This window comes from Monodon monoceros, unplaced genomic scaffold (assembly GCF_005190385.1).
Source record: "Monodon monoceros isolate NGI ecotype Baffin Bay Population unplaced genomic scaffold, NGI_Narwhal_1 Super_Scaffold_3, whole genome shotgun sequence".
NCBI lineage: Eukaryota > Metazoa > Chordata > Mammalia > Artiodactyla > Monodontidae > Monodon > Monodon monoceros.
In genome coordinates, this window is record NW_021703780.1 from 2,882 (window position 1) to 22,718 (window position 19,837).

General features: G+C 47.9%; 2 protein-coding genes across 7 annotated transcripts in view; both read right to left on the reverse strand.

Annotated features, from left to right (window-relative positions):
• Positions 1 to 1,618: 1,618 nt before the first annotated feature.
• On the reverse strand, positions 1,619 to 2,380 carry LOC114907053 (olfactory receptor 3A3-like; the record flags this gene model as incomplete). The annotated part of the gene is made up of 1 exon (XM_029242178.1): positions 1,619 to 2,380. A coding segment is annotated over one exon (762 nt), but the record flags the coding sequence as incomplete, so codon positions are not given.
• Positions 2,381 to 11,820: 9,440 nt separating this feature from the next.
• Positions 11,821 to 19,837, reverse strand: part of GAB3 (GRB2 associated binding protein 3) — a 66,060-nt gene continuing 58,043 nt past the window's right edge. Inside the window, exons 9-12 of one of the 6 annotated variants that reach the window (XR_003796784.1) lie at positions 19,005 to 19,121; positions 17,229 to 17,697; positions 16,804 to 16,905; positions 11,821 to 15,344 (exon numbers count right to left, since the gene is read on the reverse strand). Coding sequence is in view for 1 of the 6 variants with exons in the window: in XM_029243727.1 (XP_029099560.1) it covers positions 17,581 to 17,697; positions 19,005 to 19,121 (234 nt within the window). In the remaining 5 variants the exon portion in view is untranslated. Of the gene's footprint in view, positions 17,698 to 19,004; positions 19,122 to 19,837 lie in introns of all 6 variants that reach the window. The other 5 variants (XR_003796783.1, XR_003796782.1, XR_003796781.1 and 2 more) reach the window with 5 other exon arrangements.

Sequence of the window (19,837 nt, forward strand, 5' to 3'; positions counted from 1 at the left end):
TATATATATATATATATAGTCTTTTTCAGATTCTTTTCCACTATAGGTTATTACAAGATATTGAATATAGTTCCCTGTCCTATACAGTAGGTCCTTGTTGTTTATCTATTTTATATATAGTAGTGCGTGTATGTTAATCCCAACCCCCTAATTTATCTCTCCCCCTCTCCCTCTGCTATCCTCTTTGGTAACCGTAAGTTTGTTTTTTATGGCTGTGAGTCCATTTCCATTTTCTAAATAAGTTCATTTATATCATATTTTTAAAGACTCCACATATAAGTGATATCATATGATATTTGTCTTTCTCTGTGTTACTTCACTTAGTATGCTAATCTGTAGGTCCTTCCATGTTGCTGCAAATGGCGCTGTTTCATTTTTTATGGCTGAGTAATATTCCATTGTATATATTCCCACATCTTCTTTATCTGTTTATCTGTCAATGGGCATTTAGGTTGTTTCCATGTCTTGGCTACTGTGAACAGCGCTGCTCTGAACATAAGGGTGCATGTGTCTTATTGAATCATAGTTTTGCCTGGACATATGCCCAGGAGTGGGATTGCTGGATCATATGGTAGTTCGATTTTTAGTTTTTTAAGGAACCTCCATACTGTTCTCCATAGTGGCTGCACCAATTTACATGCCCACCAGCACTGTAGGAGGCTTCCTTTTTCTCCACACCCTCTCCAGCATTTATTATTTGTAGACTTTTTTTTTTTTTTTTTTTGCTGCGTTGGGTCTCCATTGCTGTGCGCGGGCTTTCTCTAGTTGCGGCTGTCGGGGGCTACTCTTCTTTGCAGTGCGCGGGCTTCTTATTGTGGTGGCTTCTCTTGTTGCGGAGCACGGGCTCTAGGCACACAGGCTTCAGTAGTTGTGGCACGCGGGCTCAGTAGTTGTGGTACGCGGGCTCAGTAGTTGTGGTTCGCGGGCTTGGTTGCTCTGTGGCATGTGGGATCTTTCCGGACCAGTGATTGAACCTGTGTCCCCTGCATTGGCAGACGAATTCTCAACCACTGTGCCACTGCGGAAGTCCCTATTATTTGTAGACTTTTTAATGATGGCCATTCTGACCACTGTGAGGTGATACCTCATTGTAGTTTTGATTTGCATTTCTCTAGTAATTAGCGATACTGAGCATCTTTTCATGTGCCTGTTGGCCATCTGCCTGTCTTCTTTGGAGAAATGTCTACCTAAATGATTTTATAATAAGTATATATTGTAGTTGAAAAAAATAAAAAATCTCTAAGCGTCCAGAACTGTAAATACACAGTGATTCCAGTTTTGTTTCCCTGCTTTATATACACATGCACATACATTTGCAGTTCAAAAATACACCTGAAGGAAACCATGAAAATGTTCACAGTGGTTCTCTGTAGGTGGTGAGATTGTGAAGGGTATTTTTTTTGTCATTTTATGAACTTCTGTAACTGCACAACTTATTCAGTGACAATGTTTTATTTCTATCAATACAAAAAACAATGTTTTAGAATAAAAACATGCAACAGAGATATTTGATCTTTGCTAGAATGGAGGAAAACCTGGCACACAAAATAAGATTCACCAGATGGACCATCTACACTAAATTTCAGACTCCTATGTAGTTGGATTAAGTCCCAAAGCATCAGGTATGTGCCAGCCGCACTGCGGAAGAGTGTGGCCTTGTTTCGCATGTGCCATAGACGATGGGGTTGAGCATGGGAGCGAGGCCCACATACAGCACAGAAAGAACCCGGTCTCTCAAGCCAGAGTGTGCAGAGCTGGGAAGGATGCAGTGGAGGACTGAAGTGATGTAGAAAATACAGACCATGATGATGTGAGCACCACGGGTAGAAAAGGCTTTTCTTCGGCCCTCGGCAGAGTGAATCCTGAAAACCGCAGCAACAACATGTATATAGGAGCTCACAACCAGGGCACAGGGTGCAAGAGCCACCAGAAAACTGAAGAAGAGCAGGGCAAGTTCATTGGCCCACGTGGTGGAGCAAGAGAGTTTGAGCAGTGGAGGGAGGTCACAAGAGAAGTGGGTGATAAGGCGGGGTCCACAGAACTTGAGGATAGCCGCAAGGATGGTGTGGGTGAGGGCACTGGTCAAAGCAAGCAGGCAGGAGATTGAAGCCAGTCCTGTCCGGGTCCTTTGGCCCATGAGGACTAGGTAGCGCAGTGGCTGGCAGATGGCTGCGTAGTGGTCATAGGCCGTGGCTGTGTGCAGGCAGCACTCCCAGGGAGCCAGGAAGTGGAGAAAGAATATCTGGGTGAGACAAGCATGACGGGGCATGACCCACACTGGTGCCAGCAGATGTACTAGAATCTGGGGCACCGTGGTGGAGATATAGGCAGTATCCAGCAGCGAGAGGTTGGCCAGGAAGAAATACATGGGAGTGTGGAGTCAGAAGTTCCCAGCCGCAGCCACTATGTAGAGCAGCAGAAAGCTGGCGAAGAGCAAAGCCTCAACTCCTGTGTCCCGTTCCCCAGCTGCGTGAAACCACGCATGGAAACTCGCACCTGTGGAGTCCAACTCAGAGTCACATGAGGGTTTAAGTTTGGAGTTTCAATTTACAAAAGGGAGTGGTGGTGAGGGAAGAGACAAAGAAGACTGGTTTCAGGCTTAAGGGAATAAAACTCAGAATTGGAAGAATGCAATTAGGCTCAGGAGACCAGCAGTAAAGGAGAGGCCAGCAGAATGGAAACCCCATCAGTCCTCACACCAAGAGGAGGTGCACAGACCTTGAAGTCACAGTACATGCACATCCTATGAGAATATCAAAGGCAGTCCCTCAGAAACTTCTACCTGAGTAAGTGGCCCTGCACCTTGTAATTACCTGAAATTGTCCCATCACCAACCCAACAAAACCCCTACTCAGGATCAGTGATGAGATCAGGTCCCTCCTTCTCTTGCGCTGAACCTTTCAGTGCCTCCCATCTCACTCAGAGTCAAAGCCAAAGTCCTCCTCGTGGGCTAGCAGACTCTCTGTGATATGCCCTCTCCTTTCCTCTCTGGTCATCAGACAAGAGTTTCGTCAGCATCTTGTCCCATGTCACATCTTCAGACCTACCTACAGCAGCAAACATCCTTGCCTATTTCCTGCCTTGGAGGAAGAGGGCTCTGCCCTTCTATCCAAGGCTAACTTCTCCAGCTGCTCTTCATCTCAGTACTTGGCAATCCTTTTACATGTGAATGTACTAAAGGCCACTCAGTTGTTTACTTTAAAATGCTTTATTTTATGGTATGTCAATTTTGCCACAATAGAGAAGAAAGCAAATTAAAGACTTTCTTCAGACATATAAAAGCTGAATTATTGTCAGCAGAAAACCTGCACTACAAGAAATGTGAAAGACAGTTCTCCTCAAGGAAGGATGACACCAGATGGAATTTTGGATTTATGTGAATGAATGATGAGTTCCAGAAATGGAAACTATGTAGGTAAACATAAATTTTTCTCATTTTAATATCTCTTTCAATCATAGCAAACTGTTTAAGCAAAAATATTAACAGCATAGTGTGCGGTTTATAACCAATGTAGAAATAAAATGTATGACAACAATAGTACAAAGGACATGAGTGGGTAATTGGAAGTATATTGTTGTAATGTTCTTACATGATATGTGGAATGATTTTCAACCATTTGAAGGTAGTCAATAATAAGGTAAAATGCCTATTAGAAACCCTAGATCTAAAAAAAGATATAGTGAGGATAAAATGGAATTCTAAAACTTATTCAATCTAAAAGAAGTCATGAAAAGATAGAACGAGGAACATAGAACACATGGGACAAACAGAAAATAAAGTACAGGATGGTAGACTTAAACTGAGCCATATCACTAATTACATTCATGGTAAATGGTCTTCAGTTAAAAAAAATGCTTCAGTTAAAAAGCAGAGATTGTCAAAGTGGATAAAAGGGCAAAACAAAACATATGCTAAGCATAAGAAACCCACTTTAAAACATAAAGATATAGGTCTGGTAACAGTAAAAAGATGGATGAAGACATACCATGCAAACTCGAATAATAAGAAAGTTTGAGTAGCTATATTAATAGCAGGCAGAGTAGACTTTACGGTAAGGAATATGATGGGATGGAGGACATTTGCTAATGATAAAGGGGTTATTTCATGAAGAAGTCATAATAACAAAGCTTCAAAATGTATGAAACAAAACTCACAGAAACGAAAGAAGTAAAGTAGCAATCAAGAGGAAACTTATCTTAAGTAACAGAACGATATTGCAGAAAATCAGACATAGAAGAGCAAATTTTAATTTTAAATTTAACCTAAATAAGCAGTAGGAAAGAAATAGTGACGATAAGAGCAGATATGAATAAAATGTAAAATGAGCAAATAAATGATAGAGAAAAATCCATGAAACTGAAAGCTTTTAAAAATACCAATAAAACTGATAAAAACTGTAACCAGGGAATGTTAGGAAAAATGTTTGTGAATAAATTTTCCAATTTAGATGAGATGGACAAATTCCTTGAATGACGCAAATCACCAAAATTAACTCAAGAAGTGGAAAACCTGAATATCCCTAAATCTATGAAAGAAATGGAACAGAAAACTCCAGGCCCATATGACTTTACTAGTGGATACTATGAAATACTTAGAGAAGAAATATTACCAATCCTATACAAACTCTTTCAGAACGTAGAGGAGGGGAAACACTTCTCAAATCATTTTATGAGGCCAGCATTACAAAATACCCAAACCAGATGAAGACATTGCAAGAAAAGAAAACCATAGACCAATATCCTTCATTAACTTACACATAAAAAACTTAAATATTAGCAAGTTTAATCCAGCAATACATAAAGAGGACAATACATTACAACCAAGTGAGATTTATCCCAAGAATGAAAGATTGGTTTTGCATTGAAAAATCAGAGTTATTCATCATATTAACAAAATAAAGGAGAAAAACCATGTGATCATTTCAATAGATGCAGAAAAAGCATTTGACAACATTCAACAACCACTATGATAAAAACTCTCAGAAAACTAGGACTAGAAAGAAACTTTCTTAATCTGATAAAGGCAATCTACAAAAATCCTACAGCTAAAATGATAATGGAGGAAAATATAATTCCCCACCCCTGAATTTGAGAATAAGGCATGGATGTTCACCACTTTTATTAAGTATTGTCCTGGAAATCCTAGGCAGTGCACTAGACAAGAAAGAAAAATAGAAGTTATACAGATTAGAAAAAATAGAATTATCTTTATTCAGAGATGAAATGTTTGTGTATGTAGAAAATCCTAAGCAATCTACAAAGAAAGAAACGTGAAATTTAAAAATCACTATAATTTATAATAGTATCCTAAAACATGAAATACTTAGTGATGCATTTAATAAAATACGTGTAAAACATTTACAGTGAAAACTAAAACCTATTAATAAGAGAACTTAAGACCTATAGTAATGGAGAAATGTATCACATTCATGGATTGGAAGACCCAGTATTTTTTTTTTTAGTCACAAAAATTTAACGTTTGAAGATTTCCATCACAAAGCAAGATTACACATAGACAAAAATTAGGAAAGTAAACAAATAGAAAATTTGTTAGCAGAGGAAAGAAAAGTAGTACATATGGCAAAATATTCAATCCCACAAGTTACTTATAAAATGATAATTAAAATAGCAAGTGAATACCAATTTATAACTAATAAATTAGATGTACTAAAATTAACAGCCAGTGCTGACTAGGTTGTAGTCAATGGGTATACTATATTGGTGACAGTGTGAATTGATGTAATTCTTTTTGGCAAACAATTTGCAATACATTTGAAAAGAAACATACATCTGTTGCATGTGATACTGGACATCCTGTAACACAGCATCTACAGCTTTGTCTCCTTCTCCTCCCACAGTGGACAGAAATAATTCCATATTCAATCTTTCCAAGGTGCCCCACAGTATCAGTTACTGGGTGTTATCTGACATCCTCAGATATATATGAGGATGAAGGATCAGAAATATTAAACCCAGGCCCAGGAAGTATGAGTATATATTAGGAAAAGGATACCACAAAGGAACGAAGACGCAAGTATTAAGAAGAAATTTGGGGGGCTTCCCTGGTGGCGCAGTGGTTAAGAATCCGCCAGCCAATGCAGGGGACACGGGTTCGAGCCCTGGTCTGGGAAGATCCCACGTGCTGCGGAGCAACTAAGCCCGTGCGCCACGACTACTGAGCCTGCGTGTCACAACTACTGAAGCCCACGAGCCACAACTACTGAAGCCCTTGCGCCTAGAGCCCGTGCTCTGCAACAGGAGAAACCACCGCAATGAGAAGTCCGTGCACCACAATGAAGAGTAGCCCCCGCTCGCCACAACTAGAGAAAGCCCGTGCGCAGCAACGAAGACCCAACGCAGCCAAAAATAAATAAATTAATTTTAAAAAAAGAATATATATTTTAAATATCCTGCTGGTCATCAAGAAGATAACAGCAATTCCAATTTTTTTGGAAATGAGGGAAGGATATGAATAGGCTAGTTACAGAAAAGGAAACCCCCAAAAGCCGCAAGGATATAGTAGGAGTGGAGACGGGTACAGCCATAGCAGAGAGCAGCGTGGCGCGAATGAATCCAATGACGTCTTCCCATCCCTAAAGCCCAGCAATTCTGCTCCTGGGAACTTGCCACTGGTCCCCTTAATGGGTATGTATGAGGATGTCCATCAGGTACTTTTCACAGAGGCGGGAGTCAGAGTCCCCTAGACGTCCCACTGACCCTCCTTCTGACCTTATTTCAGACCCTCAGGTGGGTCTGGTTAATTCATGAGTTTCCTCTTGTGATATGGATGACAGCAGAAGCCAACATGCTAGACCCTTGCTCAGTACATTCTCTGGGCTTTTCCCGCACATGTCCAACCAGTGTCCACGCCTACTCACTACCTACCCGTGTGAGTCCGATTCTGCACTGATGTGGTTTTTTTTTTTTCCCAGTGATGATGATTCAAACCTCTTTGCTAAACCTAAAACTAAAAAACTATAAGAATGTCTGCTCACGGCTCCCCCTTTGCAACTCCCACAGGGGAACCTGGGACACAGAGCTCATTGAGTCTTCCGTAAGTGACTGTGAGGCTTTAATTCCCACCTGGCTTTCGTACAAGACCACAGCTCGGCCTCCCTAGTCCAGCTCCCTACTGCCCATTATTCAGAGAAGATGGCCTGCTCTCCTTTCCTCGTGTTTATATGTTAGTCTGGCCTGAATTGTAATCACTTCTGTACCCTCTGCTTTCTCCTGAAAAAAGTATGTGGCTTTACAAATTGGACCACGTGAATCATTTCCTCTGCAAGGAGTTCACTGACACCATCCACTCCTGCCTCCCACCTGTCCTTTTCCACTCCTTTCAAATAGGTCTAGTTTACCATCTGCAGCCTTTGACACATCTCCCTTGACACGTTTTTCAACCTAAATACCAGCTTTATTACTGATAAAACTGATTGGGGGACTTCCCTGGTGATGCAGTGGTTAAGACTCCATCCTCCCAATGCAGGGGGCCTGGGTTCGATCCCTGGTCAGGGAACAAGATCCCATGTGCGTGCCACAACTAACAGTTCGCATGCCACAACTAAGAAGCCTGTGAGCTGCAACTAAGGAGCCTGCCTGCCACAACTAAGGAGCCCACATGCCACAACTATGGAGCCCACCTGCTGCAACCAAGGAACCCGCAAGCCACAACTAAGACCCAGCACAACCAAATAAATAAATAAATACATTTTAAAAAAAAAAACAACAAAAACTAACTGATTGGGGGTACTTCCCTGGTGGTCCAGTGGGTAAGACTCCGAGTTCCCAATGCAGTTCCATCCCTGTTCGGGGAACTGGATCCCACATGCCGCAACTGAGGAGTTCGTGTGCCACAACTAAGGAGTCTGCACGCTGCAACTAAGTCCCACATGCCGCGGAGCAACTAGGCCCATGCGCCACAACTACTGAGCCTGCGTGCTAGAGCCCACGAGCCACAACTACTGAGCCCACGCGCAGCAACGAAGACCCAATGCAGCCAATAAATAAATAAAGAAATAAACAAGCTAACAGAAAAAAAAAAACATCTAGACCTGGTCTAGATGTCGAGTAGCCAGAGGGAGGACTCTGGTGGGTTCCGTGGCTTGGCCGCTCACCATGTACTCCAACCTCGGTCCGGTGAGGCCTCTTCTACTGCACACACTGGAGAAATAAGAGCTGCGTTTCCCCAGCCCCCTTTGGAACTAGCGTCCTGGGCGAGGTCCAGGCGTGGCCAGCTAGTTGCCCTCACGTGTGATGCAGGGGGCAAAGCAAGATAGAAGTCCACTTCTGGGTGCCCTTCCTGTGAGTCACAGCGACACGGTTTCCATGTGAGTACTAGCAGAGTGTCCGTGTGTGCTGGGACGCACGGTGCGGCCCTGGGGGGTGTGCTGGGCCACCTTGGACCTGCTGGCGACAGCCAAGCGGGAGCGTCTCTTTGCGGCCAGGCACTCGGTGACGTCGTGTCGGCGGCCTGCAGTCAGTCAGCTGTGGTGGGAGTGGGTACAGCGTGGAGATCAGCAGATGCAGGGCCCCTGCTGCGTCTGGAGAGCCTTTGTTAAAGCTTCACCAGTGCAGCACTGGCTGCCCAGGTGAGGGCGCCTGCTGAGTGAGCGTCCACCTCGGGTCAGCCTCTGGGGCTGAGGCCAGGGCTGCGGAAGGATGGTAACCAGCCCAGCAGGTGGAGGAGTGGCCTGGAAACAGCCGAGAGGAAGCCAGACCAGCTCGTGTCACCTCCTGGCCCTGGGACGCGAGGGGCCGGGCCGGCCCAGGAGCAGGAGGGTCCACATCACTTGCAAGGACAGCAGGGAGCACGAGGAGGACGAGGGGCACCCGAGAGGAGGTGGAGAGAAAGTAGAATCAGCATCCGTCACCACAGCTGGTGTCACCGCCACAGCTCCTTTGATTCCAGGCATGTCCTTAGGGCGCTTGGGGTTGACTGGCGTTAACCCTGTTCTAGCACAGTATCTTCATTTCCCTGTTTCCATCCCGCCCCGCAGCTGGGGGACCTGTGAGGCCTTGGCTGGCGCATCTCTCAGGACAGCTGAGGTGGATCATCTCTCCGTCAGGAAAGTTGCTGTTTCTGTGTTCAGTTAGGTAAGTCAGTGGCCCCCCGCTAAGAATACTCACAGGAACCTAGCCCAGGTTAGCTGAGCAGCGCTGACCTATGGCCTGAGCGTCGAGTCCCTCCCCCTCCCTCTCCCCTCCCCCTCCCTCTCCCCCTCCCCCGGTTCACCCAAGGAAGCCCTAACCCCCCCACAGGATGGACTTTGGAGGCGGGCCTTTGGGAGGTACTAGGGTCTGGACGAGGTCATGCGGGTGGCGCCTCCATGATGGGGTCAGTGAACACACCCACCAGCCCTGACCTCCCCACTCGGCAGAGACCCCGCTGCTTGGAGGTCCTACACTTCCCCTGCTGTTTGTGGTTTACTCTGGGCTTTACTGGGGGGAGGGTCGGAGGGCTTTGGGGGTGGGTGGGTGGCCCTTATTGCCTGGAGCAGATGGTTTGGGAGACGGGTCAAGGCCTTGGGAGTGGAAAGGCGTCGCTCCTGTCTCGGTGGTGACTCCGTGGGCACTCGGCGCCGGCTCCTCGCCGCCGGGCCCTGGACAGGAGGGGCCGGTCTGTGCAGGCGCATCCGGGGCATGCGAAAGGAGCGGGGCTTCACGGCGGAACCGAGTCTGTGCAGCCCAACGGGGTCTTCGGGGCGGCCCGTGGGGGGCAGGGCGGCAGCCAATCCGGTGCCGGGAGGCGACCTCAGGGGTGTCTGTGCAGGCGCCCTGGGCGTCCTTGGGTAGAAGGGGCGGGGCCTCGTGAGGCGCTCAGGCTCTCGTCAGCTCTTAGAGGGACACGCCGCGGCCATGCAGGCCCCGGGGGACGGCAGCGCGGTAGGTGCAGGGGGCCGAGTTGGCCAGCAAAGCTCCGGAACTCCTGGTTGCCAGAGTGGATCAGGTAGCCCTGAAGGCGAGGGTGGTCCCCAGCACCCGGAAGCCCGGCATGGGCCCAGCAGAGGAGGAGCAGCGACGGGAGCAGCTGCTGCAGGTCCCCAGGGTGGGCGGGCACCACGTGCCCTAAGCGCTGGTGGAGATGCAGCGCTCGCAGCTGTAGGGCCTGGAAGCAGACAGCTGGTGTTGTATCCTTTCCGTGGAGCCTCCCTGGGCTGGGGCAGCGGTGCGGTGGCAGGGTACATGGCGGCCGCCTGCGGAGGGGACGGAGGGGAGCACAGGGCGCAGTCAGGGGCAGCAGGGGCGGGCAGCCTGGCAGGAAAGGGGATTGTCAATGCCTGAGGAGCCTGGAGGGTGGGGAAGGACCAAAGGGTTAGGGAGGCGGCTCCGGGCGGTCTCATCCTGGAGTAAAAATGGGCCTCTGCGGTGTGGGCAAGCCCGAGATACCAGCAAATTCAGTGACGGATGGTGCCTTAACCACGTCTCCCCCAGCAAGCTCATAGTGCTTTTCCGATCCCCCCTGGAGGCACACATGGCCCACAGAGCTCTGATCCCAGATGCCCAGCGTGACCAAGGCGTGATTCGGGAGGAACTTAGAGTGAATGGCAGTGCCCTAGCTATGTGAGTTCTAGAAGAGTCTGCCGTGGGGGTGGGGTCGGTGGCAGGTGCTGGGATCTGATCTCTGTCTTGAGTGCTGTGATGGGGGCGCTGACGGGCTTGGTATAAGGAGGGGCCTAGGGGCTGGTGCCCTGGACCTACATGAGCGATCTCCCCTTTAACCTGATTTTCCTTTTCCCTCACTTGTAGTACATGGACTGCTGAAGACCTTGTTCTCTGCCGGATTTCCATCAGCTTCTTCCGCGATCAGCTTTCCCTGGTGATTCAGAATATTCAGCGCCCTGGGCCCCCGCCTCCCTAAAGGCTACGCGAAGGAAAGGGGGCTGAGGCCTAACCTTGTGTCGCCTACTAGGCAAGGCTTAGGGAATTCAAACTTGAGTAATCACCACTTTGTTATTTGGGTTTAATTTTTTGCCAGTACTGGCCCTTGGTATCTCTTGGTTCACTTGTTTTGTTTCCCTGCGGCTCGTGGAGTGGGATGCTTCAATGTGTATTACTGCAGAAAATAAAACTAGGCCACTGTTTTGTGTCACAGTTTCTTTTCAGCTAATGCATTTCTGGATTTTTTATCTTTGTCCTCGTGTTGGAGGGAAGGTTCTGGAATTCAGATATTTCAGTAGTACAAGGTAATTGAAGACAGTTTAGGAAAATGAAAATCAAGCCCGATGTTCAGCACTAAATACTGTCAGCATTTTAGAACTATTTTTTTAGTTGTACTTGCACAGTAAATGTATAACGGTATGCAATGTAGAAGTTATCAAGTTTAGCATTAAATTTTTTCCTGACTTTTTTCATTTAACATACTAGCTTTTCCACCTTCTAAAAACTCTTCAAAAATATGTTATTGAGTGGAGGTATATAAGATGCATCATAATGTAATCATTGAACATTTAAGTTGTTTTCAATTTTTTCATTACTATGGTTAACGATTCAATGGAATTCATGTATATAATTCTTTCCATGAATGGTTATTTCCTTAAAGTATATTCCAAAAGTTAGAAATACTTTTCTATTTCTTTTTTGAGACTCTTGATCACAGGGAATTCCCTGGCAGTCCAGTGGTTAGGACTCCATGCTTCCACTGCAGGGGGCACGGGTTCGATCCCTGGTTGGGGAACTAAGATCCTGTAAGCCACACGGCATGGAAAATAAAGAGAGAGAGAGAGAGAGAGAGAGAGAGGAAACAGACTGTCTTAAAAAACAGAAAAAAGACTCTATCACAATTTCTCTTCAGAAAATACACCTACTACCAGATTTCTGGTTTCCCAACATCCTTGTCACAATTGGCTTGGTTTCCTACTAAAATTAAAAACTTAGTTTGCACAAGAAGAGCAAAACCCTAGGCCCAGTGCAATAACAATGTTGTGGCTGACTGGACTTGTTTCAGATCAGTGCAGAAAAGCGCTGGGACAAGCACAGTGTGGTGAGCGCTCGGGCCGGCGGAGTTCGCTCCCTCCCACATCTTTTATCCTGTGATCTTGCTGAACTCACTGACTAGTTCTCCTCACTCTTGTCCATTGCATTCGGTTTTCTACATCGACAGTCATGTTGTCTGCACATAGTTTTACTTCTTCCTTTCCAATTGGGATGTCTTTTATCAATTGATCTGTCTCCTCATAATGGGTTGGATTCTTCTGAAGCTTAGCATACCCTTTTCCTTGGGTGCTGGGTATTTTTTTTCCTAAGTATATTCCAGAACTTCAAAAACTCTCATATTGTTAACTTACTTGGAGACAGTTTGAGCCTTTGGAGTCCTGCCTTGAGACTTTATCGGTGGGAGCAGAGCAGCTTTTAGTTCTCCACACTATTGAGACAAGATCCCTCTGAGTACTGTATATGATGTCACCCGAATTCGGAGTTTCCACTAGCAGACCCTCCGCCCTTGGGCACGGTTCTCTCCCTGTGCCACTGTGTCCCCTCCGGTCCTCCACCCGCCAACTCCAGCTGCGTGCGCTCTGCGATCCACCCCCGAGACCCGGGGAGGCGGCTGGAGTCGGTCCGGACAGTTCGTGTAGACAGCAAGCTGGGGCAGCTGCACGGCTCACCTCTTCGGGGTCTCAGCTCCCAGAGATCCCTGACGGTCCTCCCTCACCTGAGGCCCAGTTTCCTCACAGCCTGTGTTTCATATATTTTGGCTGCATTTAGGGGATTCTTTCAAGCCAGTGCGGGGGAGATCCGGTCCCTGTTCCTGCATGTGCGTGAACAGAGTCTGCTGGCACAGAACCCAGAGAGCTCTGGCAGTGTGGGCTGGAGGGAGGGAGATGCTGGTGCTGGGGATGGTGGCGGTGGGCATGGCAAAGACGGTGATGATGGAGCATCTCCCCTGCCAGCACGCAGCAGCTCTGGTGGCTACAGTGATACTGCCTTTCAAAATATGTCAGATCATGTCTCCCCTGCCTAATTCCCTTCACAGGCTCCATTCTCATGCAGAATATAAGCCAGAGGTCCTTGTAATGGCCAGCAAGTCCCCACATTCTAATCTGTGAATCCCCCATTGCCTCTCTTACCTCCTCTGCTCTCTCTTGCTCACTCCACACCAGCCACGCTGGCCTCTTGCCTGTGCCCTCAATATTACAGGTTTTCTACTGACTTGGGGCTTTTGCACAGTCTGTTCTCCCTGCCTTGAATGTGCTCTCAAATACAGCACCTGGCTGACTCTCTCATCTCCTTCGAGTCTGCCCAGATCTCATCTTCTCACTCTGCTTCTTCCTGTGGCCACCAACAGCCCAGTGCACAGCCAATCCTCTTCCTGCTGTTCTTTTCCATACCACTCATCACCTTCTATGATACAGTATAATTTACAAATTGACTTTTTATTTCCTGCCTCTTCCTGATAGAGGTAAACCACTATTCTGACTTCTACCGCCATAGAGTATGAAAGTGAATTAAAAGTCTCACGTTGAAGAACAAAAACATGGAAATGATTTAAAATTTCAAGACAGATGTAAAACAGGTAGGATGCATTTGTTTATACAAAGGTAAACAAAAGATAAAACTCACTGAAATGGAGGTTTTGACCATGAAACAAAGACCAAAACAACAGTGCTGGATGGAAGCCAAATGGCTCTGATAAGGCAGAGGGGACGCGTCCCATGGATTGTTGTGCCTTCCACATGGAGCTCCCCCAGGAACCGATGTCTGTACGTGGCGGCAGAGTGGGGTCAGGTTCGTTATCCTCGTGGGGCTCCAGTGACCTGGCAGCCTTGATTGTCCCCGAGGCTCTCCAGCCCCCCTCTGCCATCGGTGAAGTGCCCGTGGCGGGGTGTCTGCATCTCAGCTCTGCTGTCTCCCATCGGGGCCCCTGCTCCAGCCTGCACCACTGCCACTCTCTCTCAGTTGCAGAAAATAAAAACTAAATTTATAAAAACAAATGACAATTAAAATAAGGAAATGATAACAATAAATGCAATTTAAGATCAAGGAAAATAAAGAAGTAGAAAGCTGGAAACTTAGGGAGCTGTCTGGTGAAAAGGGGCCAGAGCATGAGGGGCCTGGGGCTCAGAGACCTTTAAGGTCAGGTTTCCCGGCCCCTGCTTCTGAGGTTAGCCTTGTGGGCCGACCTACTCTCCTTTAGGTCAAGGGCTCAGCCTGGAGTGTGTGTCAGGAAAAAGCGTTCATGGTAATCAGCCTCGTACTTGACCAGGGTGAGGAATTTCATGTGGCTTCTCCTCCTTTCTCTCAGCACCAGGACTCCCGTTGGCTGTAGGGTCTCTGCTTTTGGCCTGTTTCCCCCAGACCTGAGCCCCTGCTATTCTGGTTGTCTCTGCCTCACATCGTGGCCTAGAGATGCTGCTGACCTGGCATCCAGGGCAACTGGGAGTCTCAGCCATAGGGAGAAGGGAGGTGGTGGCACAAGAGACCCCCTCTGGGGAGAAGCAAGCTGGGCGCTGTTGCTTTTTAGTGTCAGTAATGACAAAGGTTGTGTTATACGTGGTATCTGGCAGAGCCAGTAATTTTACTGCCAATTATCGAAGCTAGCTGCTGACCCAGATGTCAAGGATGTGGTTTGGCTGAGCAGAAGCAGTACTTCTTACAGCCACTTGCTCCACTGTTTGCAGCGAAGTAACATGGATGTAGGTCATTCCATGTTGAGTCAGGTTAAGTCTGTTGTATTTGAAAATGGCAATGAAGTCTATTTCCACTTATTCAGGTTTCAAAACGTGTCCCGTAGTTTTTCAGATGTCATCACTTAAATAAGAGGGCACTTAGGTCACGATTCCTCTCCTTATAAGACTTTTATTAATGCCAGACATGAAACAGTAAAAACATAGTGAATTGTTAAAAATCTGCACGGTTGTGGATACAAAGGTGGTTTGAACGGGGACCTAGGAGGAGGCCTTGAGAAGGGGAAGCCAGGCCTAAGGGGAGCCATCAGTCTTGACCCGGACCCAATGGCCACGATTCAGCTGCTGCACGCTGCGTGGTGAAGTGGCCTGGACATTGAGTCCCCAGGGTCACACCATGCCCTTGTAGCCAGGCTGTGTGCTGGGCCGCAGGGCTCCTCCCTCCCCAAGGAAAACTTAACTCCCAACGTTCCTGGGCCTGTGGACTTAGGCTTGAGACCCTTCGGTCCCCCTTTCTGCATGACAAAACGCCTGATCTGGAAGTATTTCCTCATGAAAGGAGACGGAAGGAAACGAAGCAAAAAGGAGATACAGAAAATAATGCGAGATTAATTGCTGCACTGTCCTGTTATGTTGATTCCCAAATCTTCTAGAAAGGTGTACTCTGCACAGTGTACAGACATGCCATGTGTACTTGACTTGGAGTGGTATCTGGGATCATTTCTGTTAAAAAAAAACACAAAAATCCCTCAGACCCCATCAGAATCATAGCCCTCTATTACACGTGGATTATCTCTGCCAGAAAACAAGATTTGGCCGGCATCACTGTGATTTGCGGTACCCTTCTCAGGAGCATATGCTGCTGTCAGCTCAAAAACTACCTGCATTTTGTGTCTCTGAATCATTATGCCTTTGTGTAGTCATCCATTAGCAGTTTTATCAAAGCAAGACATCACCCCACACACCCTGGACATGAGGGTGAAGCCATATTTCTTTACATCCCTAATCACTTCCAGACAAGTCACACTGCGCAAGTGTCTATTGTTTCGTGCAGTAAGTATGTCCCTGGAAATGTCTTGTAGAAACAGATTTTTGTGTTTTGGTCAACTGGATGACATTTCACTGCCGACAAAGTTTCAGCTGCATTTACTATTCCAATCTATCTTCAATCTGGTGAGCTTCTTGACACTTGGACGTACAATTTTTCTGCACTGGCCTTTGTCAGGCAATCAGTGAGCTAAACACAGGTGGCCCACACATAAGGAAGCCACCATCTATGGGAACTGGCAGTCTGTAGCCCTGGATTCTTGCCTGAGGCTCTGTGACTCCCTGCAAGTCACAGAAGGCAGAAGGCAGCCCCTTACAGGCTCTGGCCATGGAGCAGGCCGTGGGCTCAGGGAGCCCTCCCGTGGCTCCGTCCAGACTCACTAAGGACTTAGTTAAAGTCCTTGGCAATTGGCCCCCATCTTGCTCTGGGAAGAAAATGATGTCACCAGACCATGCTGCTTTGAACATCAAAATTACTTCTTTTATGGTCTGAAAAACCAAGATTTTGGTACTTACCTTCGGAGCAGTTCGAAACCCCGAAACCCTGCAGCAAAGCCTACAGTTGCCCTGCCTCACCCTGGCTGCCGCAGACCTGCCCGCCTATTTGGTCCATCCTCGTATATAAGACATCGTGGCAGAACAGTGGGTCGGAACCTGCTTACTACCCGGTTGTTGAGGTTTGTCTTCTGGCTGCAGGCACTCAGAAGGATCGGCAAAGGGCGTTATGTAAAACTCCGAGCCCAGTCGAGCCTGTTGTTTGCGTCCCCTGAACCCCAGTGCCCCACAGAGGAAGGGGTGACAAGATGCCCTCATGGCATGCTGGGAATGTGTGCGGTCTCAGGGGCTAGTCGCCATGAAAGCAGAAGGGGAAAGTAGCCAGGAAACCTGAGACTTGAAGTCACCGGTGTTTGGTTTGTTCTTTGGTTTTGTTTTGGATCAGAACTATATCACTCAGAAGCTTGAGTCCAGCACAGGATGGCCAGGGACAGCTTTCCCCGAGGTGGCCAGGGGACCGTGTGAACCAAGAACGCATTTCACACTGACTGTTGGGAGGTGTCTCTAATGGTAACCGCTGATTGTGTTAGAGTGCCCTGTTTGAGCACCATACAAAGAAACCCTGGCTCGACAGGCATACCTTTCAAGTGTAAAAGCACCTGCTCAAGATCCTATGAAAGGGAGAGGAGAGGATGAGCCATCCCGTGTCCGCACGTGTTTCCCACGTGTCTCTGAAGTCATCCTAAGTGATTGAGGCAGCATTAGACGGTGGAAGGAGCCTGACTTGCTGTCTCACTCCATGAGTCGTCTTGGGTCAAGCGTTCCCCTCTCTGGTTCTTGGTATTGTTTCCCTCAAAGTGGGAGCAGTGATCTCCGCCAAGCCTAGCTTCCGAGGTCTTTGAGGGGAAGAGATGAGACGATGTGTGTGAAAGCATGCCGGGAGAAAGCCAACAGCAATGGGACACCCAGCCACAGGTGGCTGCTTAGGCACGCTGTCCTTAGAGCCACCAGCGTCATCTGATATGCTCATCACGGACCTCGGGACTCAAGGCTCCTGTCACTCACATTGTCCTTCTGCCACCATCACTAGGCTTGGTGTCTTGCACTGTGCCTTCAGGGGTGGGGACAAGATGGTGCCCAGGCGCGTCTCTCCTAGGATCATTTATGATTCCAGTGGAAGCACAGGAGAGAGATCGAAACTTCAGGCGTTGGAGTCAAAAGATGTCATCCTGTTGGCTCCAATCTGCACGCCAAAGGCTCCACTGGAGAAGATTTCTAACGCCACTTTTGCTTTCATTGTTCCTACCCTGCCCGAATGGAGTTTTCTACATCCCGGTCCACCGGCCTGAGGCTTGGCAGGGTGGCCGGTGACAAGGGCTGGCCTCCGTCAGAGCCCCCTGCCCACAGCCCAGCCCCGTCACACTTTGGATTGCCTCTCGTCCGTCCACTCCTGCTTTGTGCTCTGGAGAGCTTGCGTCTTCTGCTCATCCACTTGGACGTAGTCTACTCTTTGCTCCTCTGAAAAGAGAAGTTTCTGAAGGGGGAGAAGAAAAAGGGTTTCATTCCATCAAATTTAAAAATTCAGCACAAAGTCAGTCTCTGGTGGATTACAGTGTCAAGTATTGGCTGGCCCTCCCTCCTGGGTCGTCACTTGCAGAAATGTCACGCTGCATGTGAATGTGTGTAAATCTCTCCTCACGTCTGCTCCCTTCAACTTAGCTCTAGCCAGCTGACTCGCCTTGGCCAATATAATATGAGTGGGGTGACGGGTGCCCCTCCTAAAGAGGAGAGAGGCGTCCTGTGATCCTGCACTCTCCCTTTTTCCCCTGCCAGGACACCGGCATGCCTCACGTGGGGACCGTGATGGACTGTCCCACAGGCAACAACTGAGAAGCCTTTGCGGTCAAAAGCCACAGAGATTCGGGGCTTGTCTTCACTGCACAGCCGACCAGAACTGGCTAATGCACCATCTGGGCTTATCTGTCTATCCTGCTGACCAGCTTTGCTGGAGTATCATTTTAGGTTTCTGGAATGAAATGAAAGGTAAAGGAGAAGTGGAAGCTCATTCAGCAAAAGGGAAGGGAAGCCTCCCAGACTGTTTTTTTCTCCACACACACAAAATGAAATTATACTGTATATTCTGTTCAGCAAGTGATTTTTCTCATCAAACAATATATTGTTAGCGCAGTCTAGACTATGACCATCCCGTGCTAAAAACTATTCAGCTGTTGTCCACTGCTCACCAGCCATTCATTCCATGGCTTCCCCTGGGCAGTGAGTGACAACAGTCAATGGCTAAGGTCCCTTACATGGATTAACTCACTTAATCCTCACGACAGGCTTCAACATAGGCATTATTTCTGCTGACCACTCTACAGACAAGAATACTACTCAAGGGAGTCAAAACTGCCCAACCTGGCACTTGAGGCCCTTTACGGAGCTGCTTCAAAGCCAACTGAGAGCTCCCGTCACCACTCCCCAGAGTCTAGCCAAGCGGGGCTGTTACTTCTTCCCTCAGCAGGCCCTTCCTATGCCTGGACTACACTTTACCCCACCCTCATCTCTGCCAGAGCAATTTCTCAACAAACGTTATGGTCCAAGCTTTGAAGAGCATGAATACTACATACATTTACACACGTAGACATGCAAAGAACACAGCCCCGAGGGAAATACACCAGGGCTTCTGGGAGGCAGAGTTAGGGCTGACTTTAAGATTCTTCACTGTACGTGTCTGTAGGTTTAAGACTTTGCAAAGAGAACATCCACGGTGGAAGCATCCAAAACAAAATCCATACCGAAATGGAATCTCCTGGGAATTCTCAGACGCAGAGTACTTCCTACCTGCTGCACAGGGGCTGGTGATGCTGAGTTGAAGTCCAGGGCTAAATAGTCCAGGCTGAATTTCCTCGTCCACGTCAGAGCTCCACTGCTCAGCAAGTTGGCTTCTCCGTGCTCCTCCTAGAAACCAGCGTCACAGGATGCGGGTTACCGACTTCTGGCCGGGCTGCCCAGGGGACGAGCAGCTAACATTGGACAATATGAGTCCTGCAAATGAGTCCTGTGCAGCTCAGCCTGCACCTCGGAAGGAGAGCTGGCTTTGAAATACAATACAGCCCATTTGGCCTTCACACGAAGCTATGCCTTCATTCACCATTGAAGCAGTTGGCCAAAATCTCCCCCAAGAAGGAATCATTTTACGGATCTGACAGGCCCATGATACCTTAGAGACTTTAAATCCTGAAAAGGTCAATCACACTTATGAAAGCTTTAATGAAGACATCCCAAATGCATTTAAAGATACTTTATACAATACAAACAGTGATAACGTGTGCAACACACACCCATGGCATCACCATCCAGCTTCGGAGTATACCACCACTACATGACACACACGGTACATGCCGAGGGCTGCGTTCTACTGCTGCCTTCTTGTTTTTTTTTTTTTTGTTTTTTTTGTTTTTGGTACACGGGCCTCTCACTGCTGCGGCCTCTCCCATTGCGGAGCACAGGCTCCGGACGCGCAGGCTCAGCAGCCATGGCTCACGGGCCCAGCCGCTCTGCGGCATGTGGGATCCTCCCGGACCAGGGCACGAACCCGTGTCTCCTGCATCGGCAGGCGGACTCTCAGCCACTGCGCCACCAGGGAAGCCCTACTGCTGCCTTCTTGCCCCCCA